Here is a 13,735-nt window from a genome sequence, read left to right as displayed (position 1 = left end):
AGCAGAATACGTAACTGCTGCAGAATATAACGATCAAGCTATCAGCATGCTTGCCGAGATTCGTTGCAAGATCGACGCTTTGGAACGCGCGGACAGTACAGCGGCGACTGCTTCTCAGAACTCAAGCCCGACAGTTCCTCATGCTATGCCCAGAATTGGCCCAAGGCTACCGAATCTTGATATGCCAACATTTAAAGGCAACATTCACAAATGGGCAGCTTTCTGGGAGCAGTTCGAGCAGACTGTTTATCTCAACAATGCTATATCGACCACGACCAAGTTTTTCTATTTATGGCATTATCTTGCCGGGGAAGCGGCAGCGGTCATTGCCGGTTTACTGACTTCTGAAGCTTGCTACGCAGATGTCGTAGAACTTCTCAAAGAACGTTTTGGCGATCGTAAAAGGATAGTGCAGCACCACCTGACAGCGCTTCGCCATCTACCTCATGTAAAGTCCAGAAGCGACGTACGCAGCCTCAGGCTGCTGTATGATTCTGCGCAACTGTATATCCGCTGTCTGACTGCACTAAACGTACCTACTGTCAGTTTCTCTGCAATGCTGATTGATATTTTACAGAAGGCATTACCATACGAGATCGTTCTTGCATATACGCGAGGAAAGCGGAGTCAGACTTTACGAGAACATGGGTCTGATACGAACGTCTCGGAGCCAGCACTAGCAGCTGCAACATCGGAAGCGGAGTTAAGAGAGCTGCTCATGTTCACACGTGTTGAGATAGAAAGCTGAGAGCAGTGCAACACATCGTCACAACGATCTGTCGATGACCGTGCTGAGAGAACTCGAGGCAACAGCACCACTTCCATACTGCACAATACATCATACAGCTGGAACGAGTGTTTCTTCTGTCGATCTAAGAAGCACGGTACACGCTCCTGCGATGCAAACCTATCTCTTGTTTCCAAAAAAGAGAAGCTCGCTAAGGATAACCGCTGTTATAGATGCACATCACGAGGTCACCAGGCACGGGCTTGTCATGTCAAACTCACGTGCTCAGCTTGTCACGGAAGACACGCCTCGAGTATGTGTGTCCCTAACTACAGAAAGGAAGACACTCCAGTGGAAACTTTGCAAACAGCGGTGGCCTCGGGCAGCACAGCAGGGATTGTCTCATCGCAATCAGTAATGCTTTGCGACAGAGATTCCACAAATGCTTGCGCAAAGACGGACAAAGAAGTGTACCTGCAGACTTTTCGCGCTTTTGTCGTTAAAAATAACAGGTCCAGATACATCAGAGGGATTCTAGATGGAGGCAGTCAGAGATCATTCATCACAGAATATCTCGCTGTGAAACTGCAACTGCAGATACTGGGAGAAACCCCAATTGCATTCAACACGTTTGGCAACACATCCCCAAGTTCTGCTGAAATACGCAAGGTTGTTGAAGTACCACTGCGTAGTCAACACTTCTCCGACATCCATATTGTTCAAGCAATTATAGTTCCAATTATCTGTCACGACATCTGTTCGACATCGATTATGTGACATATCTGTTCCAATTATCTGTCGCGCCGACAACTGATAACAACTTCATTCAGAAGCTGCGATGTGAGGGCAAATTTCTTGCTGATGACAAGAATTTTCTTGAAGCGGAGACTGATAACGGCCTCAACTTGTTGATTGGAGCAGACCATCTTTGGAAAATCATGACGGGAGAAGTTGTCAAGAGCAAGGAAGTTCAAGGATTGGTCGCAATCAACACGGCACTCGGTTGGACACTGCAAGGGCCAAGTCGCCAAAAAGCCTGTCTTGACTGCGACGCTAACGTTATGGTCTGCGTTCTGCGAGTGGACACAATTAGAGACAACGAAACAGCACTACCTTGGAAAGAAGACCAGAAACACCTACTTGGAAACAACCATGATACCGCGCTCACACGTGAACAAAAACTGGCAAAGGGGCTATCGATGAAGAAAATATTATTGGAGCAATACAACACAGTCACTCGGCAATACCTGGATGTAGGGCACGCTGAAGTAGTACTTAAGGATGTTCCCATTGATCGAGTCACCTATTATATGCCAGATCGGGAAGTTATACGAGACGAATCGCTGACCACCAAGTTCCTAGTTGTGTTTGACGCATCGTCACACGCTCAAGGCTTCCCATCACTCAACGACTGCCTGGATAAAGGGGTGAACCTCAATCCAGAGTTACTACAAGTACTACTTCGCTTTCGGAGGTTTCCGGTTGCCATCAACTCGGATATCGAGAAGGCATTCTTACAAATTGAGATACAGGAGACCGACCGAGATGCATTCCGGTTTCCCTGGTTTGATGCCATTCCCGTCAGCCAAAACAGTAACATTGTCGAATGGTGCATGACCCGGGTACAATTTGGATCAACATCAAGCCCTTTCTTGCTCATGGCCACTATTCCTTTTCCACTCATGGCCACTATTCCCAAGAAGTCCTTTCATGTAGACGATTTACTGGTGGGTGCGGAGACATTCGAGGATGGTCTGAGCATCTATGAGCGATCAAAGGCAATTATGCGAGAAGCAGTCATGAATCTCAGAAAATGGAAGACCAATAACCAGCAACTACAGAACATTTTCGACCACCAGGAGGAGCAAGTAGAAGGTCCATCAAGGGAATCAACTGCAGTTTTGGGAATGCAATGGGATACCCCCGAAACTGATTACTTCAAGTTTTCTTCGAAATCTATAACCCAATATTTAGCCTCAGCTCAGCCGGACAAAAAACTTACGCTTCTCAAGGCTGCATCCCGAATTTTCGACCCTCTTGGTATTCTATCGCCTTTCACCGTCACTGCAAAGCTTTTGTTTCAACGCCTGTGGGTTTTAGGCCAGTCTTGGGATGACGAGTTACCAGAGGAGATCAAGACGCCATGGACAGCATGGTGCACAGACGTAATCCAGCTTGGCTTCATCAAGATTCCGCGCTGCGTGAGAGATGGGCTATATGGAGCGGTACAGAAGGCAGAGCTGCATATATTTGTTGACGCCAGCCTGAAGGCTTATGGAGCATGTGCCTATTTGAGAACAGTTGATGACGGCGGAAATACAGCTACATCACTAATAGTAGCAAAGTCTCGAGTAGCACCTACCAAGATTTTAACACTGCCGAAGCTCGAGCTTATGGCCGCGGTAGTAGGAGCAAGATTATTAAAATATAAGGACGCTAGAGAGCCTTCTCCACTATGTCCTGCTCATTTTCTGGTCGGGAGCTCATTTCTTGCCTCTCCAGAGCGAACCAGCAGTGGCGATGAAGCTCGAAGTGCACAGGCTACGCGACATGACCTCAGCAAGAAGTTGCGATACCGCCAGAAGCTCGTGGTCCACCTGTGGATCCGATGGAAGAAAGAATACCTCTTTGAGCTGCGGACACTTCACCTCTACCCATCGCATCCGAGTAGCACTCTACAAGTAGATGATGCCGTACTCTTCGAGGAGCCTATATTCTCTAGAAGTATTTGGCCACTGGGACGAGTCGTGGATATCTTCCCTGGCGAAGATGGAATAACCTGAGCCTGCCGTGTGACAGCTCAAGATGGCAAGTTTACAAGAAGACCAGTGCAGAAATCGCACAAGCGCGAATTGGACAACGCTACTGGGGGGCGGGAGTATGTAGAAAAAGACGAATAAACGCGGGCAGACGGGCACTGCGAGAAGAAGAAGAAGTTGGAACGATGAGCTCTCTGTCTGGTTTCTTCACGTCTCGTTAGTTTCCTACAGAGGGAATCTTTGCGACTACGTTTAAACCGCAATTACACATTAAGCGGGTACATACTAACGGGGTTTGACTGTGTCACAAGTCATCAGAAGTGAAACACCAAGTTTTCGAAGCTTGTTTCTGGTCAAAAGAGGCATGGTAAGAAGCTCAAATTGGACGCCAACCACAAAAATGAGAAGTAAGAGATGGTTAAACAGGAGCTTCGTTCACAATCACTTATGAACAAGGCTCTCATGTAGGAGCCGAAACATGCCACATTTTTTATTTTTGTGGTTGGTGTTCAACATACAACTGCTTATTATTACTGTTTGCATTCATCTACTCCTAAAGAAGAGGCAATATATTTGGAGTACTACTCTTTGCATTTTGTTTCCATTGCTGAGAGTTACTTCATTCACCACGCAGGTACAACTCTTACCAAAATAGCTTTCCAAGATAGCCAAAACAGCTTTCCAAAATAGCTTTACTGCACTTTGAATGTAGAGAAGGCAGAATGTAAAAACAGACCAGCATTTCTCTAACGTGACCCACCCCCTCTGCTTTTTTTGTGTTATGACAATAAGTATATTCAACCCAAATGAAGTAAAAAAAAAAACAAATGGAATAGCGACACTAATTTCATTTCACTGCCTCATTTTTAGAGGTGTAGCAAGATTCTTTATTCCATTACGGGTTATTACACAGGTTTCTATCTTAATTTGTTTATTTCTAATGCTCCAAATAGGGCTACAACTGTTTCCTCACCCACAGCTATCAAGGCCTTATGATACCTATGGACGTTATATGAAATGAGTAACGCCTACACATTGCATAAATTTCCCAATACATTTTAACAGCTTCCTTCATTATCTTTAATTTCTCATTAAAGTCAGCATTTCTCTTGTGACCACCTTTAGAGAGCTTGTGGTAATGTATACCTAACATAAAAGATGGGTGCCTTGTAGTGCTAGTATGCTCTGTCATAGAGTATATTGTTTTATGGAAAATTTGCCAACATACAGGCAGCATCATCAGACTCGCTGCTGTTCGATCCATCGATAAAACCAGCCGCAGACGCAGTGAAATCACGAGATCTGCAATTTTTCGAAGCGTGCGCCGCTCTTGGAGGCGACCATTTTTGCTTTCTACTTTTGACGATCGCAAAACTACGGAGCACGTTCAAAAATCACTGCCTTGAGGAAAAAAGCGAACTGCTTAGAAAACTAAAATATAGTTGTCCTCCTTCACGTCCGATAGCGCAGTGTATCCGTGAGCGGTGCGGAAGGACTTGAAAGCGGCTTTTAAAGCCATCGATAGCAGGCTAACGATGCCCAATGGTACGGAATGAGTTAAAGATCACTGGACACCGGCATTTGCACAGCGATCATGGCTTTCAGCCACATCAAAATACAATGGAATATTGTTGATATGATCATCACGGGAACCAGTAAATAAAGCATATCATCCGAAAATTGTATTATCCAACGTATTATTTAACCAAATCGTATTAATGGGAAAAGAAAAAGAAATGTATTATCCCGTAAAACGTATCATCCAGAATCGAATAAATGAGATTCCACTTTCGCGATGTCCGCTTCCGACAGGCCTACATTGCACTTGCCTGGTAATGGTCGCTTTTTCATCGTCAATCTGCTATAATTTCTTCGCTTCGAAGCTATTGTCGAGTTGGATGCAGACGACGAAGGCAGTGCTGGCGAAATCGGTAGCAGCTGGTGATGAAACCACTGAAGATCGTACGATCGGCTGTTGTAACAGGCTAAGCCTAGTATCGTGGTATGCAGCTGAAGCAACCCACAATGCTCACGAGAGGCGATACCGACAGTACCACTGACCATATGCGACTGACGAGTGCCGACAGCAATGAGAATGCGAAGGGTCACGGGAGAGCGCAGCAAGCGGTACCTGCTATCGAGGCTGTCCCGAAAGTGGAAGCTCTGAACTAGCATGTGAAATGTGTGCAACACTGGTTTGATGCTGCAGGAAAACAAAATGACGGCGATGTTGTTTGCAGTTTTCGGTAACTTTTGACTTCTGATCGTGAGAAAAAGTTTTAAAAATCTAATGAGAAAAAATGCGAAACATGCGGGATATTAGTCGTTGTTATACAATTACTCTATGGAGCACGTGGTAGAACCATGGCAGAGTCAAAATATTAGTCAGGCCCAGAAAATTGGCGGGCCGAAAATTCGACCGGCGAATCTATCATTACTACATTTTGAAAAATAACAGAGTCGAATTCCACTTAGTACCAGTAAACATATTGTAAACCATTTTGCAAATATTATGCTGCAACCGCATGCACCTGAATTGCCAAGGACAGGTTGGGTCTTGGTCAGGTGTTGCAAAATACCTTCCAATACAATCTTCCTGTGTTTGCCATGCATACTGTGAAACGAAATAAAGTTTTCTTGTTTGCAGTCGTCAAAATGAAGAAAGTGTCATCGTTTTTGTCACTACTGTGGCGAAACGCCAATTTTGCCAACTTTGTGCAAAGACGAGTTAATACTGCTAGGGGTGTCATGTCAGGGCTCAACTCTAACTGCACTTGTAAACAACGTGATAAATTGGGTGGAAGCGTACAGGATTGTGGTAGCACACCGTTAGGTTTCTGTGAATACAAAATAAAACAGTGCAACGGTCCATTTTCACTGGAAGTTTTGTTGTGCAATGGCTACCCTGTTGACAGTGAACTTGAAGACATTGTGGTGGAATTCTTTTGTGAGCACCGTGCTAGAGTTCTCCTGATGACAGCAGATTCAATTCATTGCAAAGTTAAGTGAATTGCTCACTACTGTCTCGTTTCTCAAAGTGAGAAGGCTTGACTTTTTTTATAAGCAAAGGTGGATGAGCTTGTAGCACATTGTAACAAGAGTGCTGCGGAAGAATAACTATCTGATGGAATAAACGGGCAGTACAAAACAAGTCCCGCCGGCCACTGCAGTCTGCAAACACTGCACAAAAAAACCTGAAACTGTTATCGGCTGGACAGGACCAAAACGAGTAAATGGCGAGCAGTCACCTCAAGACGCCTACAGGTCGACTGAAGTAATCGCTGGCCTGCACCTCACGGGCCCAGTGCATACTGCTCATTTCGCGATGACCGTGCTGCGCATGCCTAGTCCTGCTTGGTCATCACCGATGATGTGCTGTGGGATGTCGTGACTCAGAGATGTCCCAGAACAAGTATCCTGACAGTTCCGATAAGGTTTTTGCCTCCCTCAGAGGATGAGCATATTGATAAAACCAACGTATGTTTTTTATTTTGCACCATAAAAACCGGACTATAGGTCGACCCCCCAACTAACCAATTCTAAAAATGAAAAAAAAAAATCTTTTTCAATGGCAAATATACCGAAAGACACCCTTACCTTTAAACAAATGCGACTCAGCTGGTTGCACAATGGTGACAGTATTTATTTAAATACTGCTCCGTGCCGTGATGATAAGGTGCTGACAAACACGCGGGCCGATGGTCGCACGATACGAAGCCCACGGGCTTCCGCCTACTCAATCGCCTTTTTCTTGAAGGCGACGGTGAATTGCCGTCGGCTTCCGCTCATTTTGAAACAAAATGTGAAAAAGCAGCCTGAATGCGATGGCGAAGGCGGCTGTTTACTTCTGCCCATTGTTGCAAGACTTCCAGAGTTTTTCCGCCAATGTCCGGTATATAAGACGAGGGTCAACTTTTCGCAATGGTATTTTGAAAAAAACGTTCGACCTATATTCCGGTTTTTACGTTATTTAACTGCTTTACAGAATTCTGTTTGAATTTTATTTACCTCAAACACAGGGGTCGACCTACATTCCGCATTGATATATATTCACGTTCTAACACTAATACACCGATCCAGGCAAAACTTAGAGACTCACTGGGTGCAACGTTATCGTAGCGCAACATAAGGGCTACAACACCAGGACAAGAGGGCTCTGGATTAAGCTCCGCCATCTAAAGTACTTCGATGTGCTGACTAGAGCATTATTTTTGCATTTTGCCCCAATACAGGAATCACAAACCTGCTAATCCGTCCTCAGCGGCAGAAGGCCATACACACTTGAGCAAGTTGTACCAAGGTAAGCAGACTTGGCCATTTACCACACTACACAAGCAAGACAATGTAAGAGAAGTGCCGGCCACTGCCCACCTGAGGTAGCGCTGAACTGATCAACAGCCATCGTGGTCTGTATGCTCCTCGACACTTTCCATGCTTGCAAGGAGCACCCGACACATTTGTCAGCCAGAGGCAAGCTGCACTGCGTGCCAATCTCGAGTTGATTGACGACCTTGGAAGGGGCGTGGCATGCCGTTTTGGCAGCAATAGTTTCAGCTAGGCTCATCGCATTTGGGAGGCCTGCAGAAAATAAGTGCAGTAATTGCAGTGCCGCTACACCATCGAGAAGAGGTAAATACAAGAATATAATAAATGCAGGGGCACTTTGTAATGCACAGCCACAGAACACAAAATAATCCTTTCGGTTCAGCATATCGAGTAAACTGAATAATCGAAAGCAGGGCAACCTCTTTTTAGTGGAAGTCTTACGACAGCAGAACCTATTTCAGACACTTTTTCATCTCATACATTTTAAAGGTATTGGTGTACTCAACTAATGAAAAGTGATTGCAAGATCATAGGGTCATCGCCATCTGCTTATTTATAGTCCACTGTAGTATCTCCAATCATCCCAAGTCTTGTGCCAGCTGATACCATCTTGTGCTTGCAAATTTTCTATTTCATCACACTACTTAGTGGTCTGCTGTCCACAATTGAACGTCAGTTTCACTGGTACCCATTCAGTAACTCTGATAGACCGTCGGTTACCTGCCCTACACATTACATTGCTTGCCACAGTTCACTTTTATAGCAAAAGCATTCTTTCAACCCTTCACCCAGTTAGCGCTAGGTTAGGTTAACCACACCTAACAGTTTTCCTGTAAAATTGGGTCACTGGGTAGTCTATGGTCAAATGGGTAGAGCATCTAGCTGCTGTGTAGAGGGAACTGGGTTCAACACGAACCGATGGTCCAACTTGGGACACTGAGCATGTAAGCTCTTCAACAAACTTCTTTGACGCCAAGTTGGGCCAATGCCTAAGTGGCACTCGGTATGTGCCATTCTTCAATGACCCAGGATAGCCTCTCTCAGTGATCTCCAATTGCCCCTGTCATGTCATCTACTTTTACCCTGACTGTGTCTGGCTTGGCTGGCCTGTTTCCTTTTAACTAATTTGGTCTTCCTCTCTTGAAATTGAGAACAATATAGACCTCTCGAGCCTATGATCCCTGATATTTACCCTACCTAACATTTCAACATCATGCACTATGGTAGGGTCGGCACAGAGCATTTCATTTCTTGTTTCCCCATTAGGGCTTTTCCAGGTCCACTTCCTGTTATTCAGGAAGAAGGTATTCAGAATTCGGAGGCGATTGCTTTTCATGAACTCTACCAACATCTCTCGTCTACTATTTCTAGAGTTGATGCCAGAGTTACGAGTCGCCCGTTCTCCCACCCAATTTCCCCCCACTTCTGCATTAAAGTCACCCATGACTACAGTACACCAAGTTTGCACCTTTCTCATTGCTAATTCGACATCCTCACAAAACTTAAATTTCTCCATCACCATCACTGGAGGTTGGATAGTAGGCTTGTACTACCTGTAATCTATTAACCATTATTAGGATGACTGCTAGCCTTTTATTAATACTGCCGCATTGTAGTGACGGTGAACAAACGAAGTGGCACAACGCATTGGGCAAAGCTGAGCCCCGCAAACAAGTAACACTCAATACAATGATAGCAGCGAGCACACTCATCGATCATAGAAATATACTCTGCTGGTCAAGTGCATCAGCTTTCATACATGACTCGTCGAAGGTTCCAGCATAATCACTGATGCCTTCATGCCTTCCAGAAAGTACTACACAATTCCTATCGTGCATACGATCTGATTACACGAGGTTCAGTGACAACAGACAGAACTAGTGATAACATTAGAGAAACTTCCGATACAGAAAGGTGTGTCTTAAGCTGAGTGACAACACTGTAACAGAGATTCACCCTTGGAAAACGTTCTCCGAAGACGAAACTATTTATATACTTGTCAATAGTGTAGAATTATATGTTGCCTGCTAAGTCCTTTTGCATTAGAAATCCTAACTCATTTTCCCTTTTATCTAAAAGACCTCTGTAGCAAGGGCATGGTCGTTAATCAGCTCCGTGTAAGCTTCCCGTTTTTCAAACCTCCTTATGGCCAATTATATCTCAGGCAATGCCCGATTATACCTCAAAGAGCCTCACTAAGCTAGCTTCACTGGAGAGGATTCGCGTGTTAAATGTTACCAGGCTCGATTTCCAGTTGCAGCCTCTCCAGATCCGGAAAATCATTGCGCCCTCTGCCACTTTGTAGGTCTGACCGCTGCCTTAATTAGGTGCTTCGCAGCTGCACTGTGTATGTGCTGCTCATCATTGAACGACTTTGACGCCAACTTGGGTCATTAAGCATGTGTCACTGGGCATGTGCACTTTTCATATTATTCATTGTATAAAACATATAATCAACAATTGTGCACCAATAATAAGATTACTAATGATATTAAAGTCATCAATCATCTCTAAATAATGGATGCATAACCAATTTTACTTAGTTTTCTTATTCAGGGTACTTAGTCTTCAGCATTCTACAGGTCAGTTGGAGCAATATGAACTATTATGTCCATAACATGAAAGTTTAAAAATGGTAAAAGGAGAGGGGGAAGGCAAAAGGCCTATGTTTTACACTTTGTCATGGTGCAGAAGAAAAAGTATGTAACCGGCGAGCATAAAAACCTTTCTACACAGCCCAAGTTTCATGGCTCTAGGGTGAATATTTAAAAAAAAAGTGTTTTTGAGTAGCATCTTCCTTAAGCGTGCACGGAAGTAATAAAGGACTGATGACAGGGCATTTTGCATGAATTACATCAGGGTCGAGGCCAAAGACGAGCCGGCCATAAGTTATCTTATAGGTTATCACTTTTCCGCTGCTGCTTTTCTGGGCGGCAGAGTGAAAAGCTCACGTAGGAAGACAAAGAAACACGACAACACTTGCTGGCAAACCAAAGGTAGGGTAGGGTAAATTTCTGCCATTTCTGAAAAACACACACAACGCATATTTGCCAATTAACAACTGATGTGGGGCGTGCAGACGTCAAGTCCCATTAAATCAATGTAGGGTCTAGGCGACACAACGGAAGCGGCAGCATCGACACTTATGTGCCAGTGCCGGCAGGTTTGTGGCTATGGTATTGCTCAAGGTCGCAGGTTCAATCCCAAAAATGGCAGCCGCATTTCGACGTAAGTAAAATGCAAAAATGCTTGTACACTTAGATATAGGTGCACATTAAAGAATACCAGGGTGTCAAAATTATTCCGTAGTCTGCTCCTACCGCGTAACTCATAATACGATTGTATTCTTCCCACAATTTAATTTAAACATGTCTCCCTGTGTGTTTTGTGCACTACTCACACAAACAGCAGTGGTGCACGCAAGGTAACATTTAACATCAACTCACCACTATCGCATTGGACTAAGCATTCAATAAATTAAACATTCCCCGTCAACATCACTGCTAATTATCACCAATCACAGCAAACAGCAAAGAAAGCTTTGCTTACATCGATTCCCACAGTGCGGGGGATCCGCATAATTTTTAAACTAGCCCTAAAGCATTCACTGATACTTCAAGCTGAGTCATCGTTATAATCGATATATCATTATACGTCGTATCGTTATAGGTGGACTGCACTGTACGTAGCCCGTGATCATAGAAGCAGGCAACAGGCCAATAAACTTTCGTCTTGAGGCATCAAGGTAACACACGAGTCGAGACCTTTGCAGTGAGAAAACAAGAACAATAGGGGGAACCAAGGGGCTCATGTTTTTGTTAGTACCAACGACACAGACCTCGTAGGCACCCAAAGTGAAGGTGAGGAATGATGTAATGCAAGTGTGAACAAGTTCACTATTCAAAAAAATGTAAACGACTAAATGAGGAGGCTGAGATGAATGTGTAGAATTAATAGGAGGAGAGAATCTGGAATGAACACATTCAGGATTGCTAGCACTAGAAGAATTCGAGATTGCAAACGTTGCACCCTGCGTAAAAAATGGTAAGATAAACATGGTTTGGCAAGGTAATGGGAAGGAACGAAAACTTCCCCTTCATGGAGGCAACTTATGAACTGTTGTGATAAAATTAGCTAAATAAAAACAACAGCAAGAATACACCGTAATATAGAGAAATATCGCAAGACATGGTGGGTGTGGTTGGAGGAGAGGAGACAAACATATATGCCGTGGGAACATAATTTAACCTATGCTGTGTTGATATCAGCCGGACCCACTTTGTCATAAGGCCTGTTTACAAAAGGTAACAGGCATTTAACTGTGATAAAAAAGAGATAGTTCAATGAAGGATTTATAAAAACACCATGTTATGAACACAGAATGAGAAATGGGTTGCTGTAATAACGGAGGTTACACCGAACCTTATCAACAATGCATTTTGACCTCCGAAGTTACCATAATGTCAGCAAGCAAGAGTGCAAGCCTTAAGCTTTTGGTGGAAAGATTGCTCGTGCCTTGTTCAGAAAATTTGAGCGCGAACTTGTGTGAAGAAAAAATGTGCAGAGACCATAGACGATGATGGTCAGTGCAAGCAAATAGCCCATACAAAAGAACGAGCAGGTGAACGAAGAAAAGAACAAGTGAATGAAAGAACAAAAGAGAGTGAATGAATGTTTCCCTTGCAAAGTCAGACCTCCAACAAACAAGGAAAACGGTATTGTGAAGAATGGTGAAGCATGATATCCACTTCAGAAGATGTAATCGCAGCCACACGTCGATGCCAGAATGAAATGCAGAGTACACTTCACTGCTACACATAAAGCCCAGAGCAAGTGGCGAAAGTTGCAATAATATACCGCCATACGAACAATGTACCAACAGTTTCCGATCATAACTCAACAAACACTGAGACATTTAAGCATACCTGCAGCGCTATTTTCTGATGTTGTGGAAACAATTTCAGTGATTGTTAGGCCAACTGGCCTTCCCTGTATACGAGACATAACCTTAACACTTTCGCCACCATTCACAGGCATTGCTCGTGACACAGCAACCACATCGTACAGATAGAGTCTTATGACAATGACTCAGACATTGAGGATGCAACCGCCAGGTGATAGTGCCCCTGACGCAAAAGACGTTGGTCAGCAACAGTAGTCCCACAGGGAAATTGCTCACAGCTGAAGATGATCATTGGTAGTTCGCAACAGAATTATTTCTCTACAATTTTATTGTCTCGGGACCGCTGGAAAAAAGTTTTCTGGATTTTTCTTTTACTCCATCTTTTGCGATGGCATCGGGCATCAAGTGCAATACAATATTAGAAGTGTTTTCGCCTACACAATTTTATATTTACATCAAATGCATTGTGGGAACTTCCAACAGATAAATGGCCAGCCTAAGTGGCTTAAATATGAACATGCCTTGCCACCTACATAGCACCACGGTGATAGGGTGTCATACATCCCTCAGGCCACCATTAATTCAATCCTCCTTTACTGCAGCAGATCAAGTATTAGAAGCAAGAGCACTGGATATACATACCAGATTTAGTACCGAGCCAACCAGCAGCAATCAGCCCTTGCTGCTTCTTGTTGTAAACAATGCAAGAGATAGGCTAGATCTTGATGGGCACAACAAACGTCAGCAGAAGCTGTAAAGACAGCAGTAACACAGTAAAACAAATCAGACAAATGAATCCAGGGATATGTGCCTAGGGCATTTCACAACGTAACTGCCACAAAGCGAAACACATGCTCCTCACGCAACTGGGAAAGAAGTTCTTTTAGCTGTTAACATCACAGGTGCGTAGAGTTCGCCTGGGTAGTTCGTAAGTGAAATCCTAAAAACCGCATAGATAAAAATTAAGGCAGACACAGTGCCTATGTAATCTACCATCTTAGTGCTTTTACAATGTCGATC

General features: G+C 44.0%; 2 protein-coding genes across 2 annotated transcripts in view; one reads left to right on the top strand and one right to left on the bottom strand.

Moving 5' to 3' along the window:
- The window catches only part of LOC119454348 (zinc finger protein 135-like), a 267,008-nt gene that overhangs the window by 164,995 nt on the left and 88,278 nt on the right, over window positions 1–13,735 (top strand). The gene's annotated exons all lie outside the window — the stretch shown is intronic.
- The window catches only part of LOC119453730 (gastrula zinc finger protein XlCGF49.1-like), a 219,249-nt gene that overhangs the window by 203,406 nt on the left and 2,108 nt on the right, over window positions 1–13,735 (bottom strand). Inside the window, exons 2-3 of the mRNA XM_049668386.1 lie at window positions 13,358–13,466; window positions 7,858–8,064 (exon numbers count right to left, since the gene is read on the bottom strand). Of these exons, the coding sequence (XP_049524343.1) occupies window positions 7,858–8,050 (193 nt within the window). The 5' untranslated portion in view covers window positions 8,051–8,064; window positions 13,358–13,466. The remainder of the gene's footprint in view (window positions 1–7,857; window positions 8,065–13,357; window positions 13,467–13,735) is intronic.

This window comes from Dermacentor silvarum, chromosome 5 (assembly GCF_013339745.2).
Source record: "Dermacentor silvarum isolate Dsil-2018 chromosome 5, BIME_Dsil_1.4, whole genome shotgun sequence".
NCBI classification, from domain to species: domain Eukaryota; kingdom Metazoa; phylum Arthropoda; class Arachnida; order Ixodida; family Ixodidae; genus Dermacentor; species Dermacentor silvarum.
This window is presented reverse-complemented; position numbering and strand designations above follow the sequence as displayed.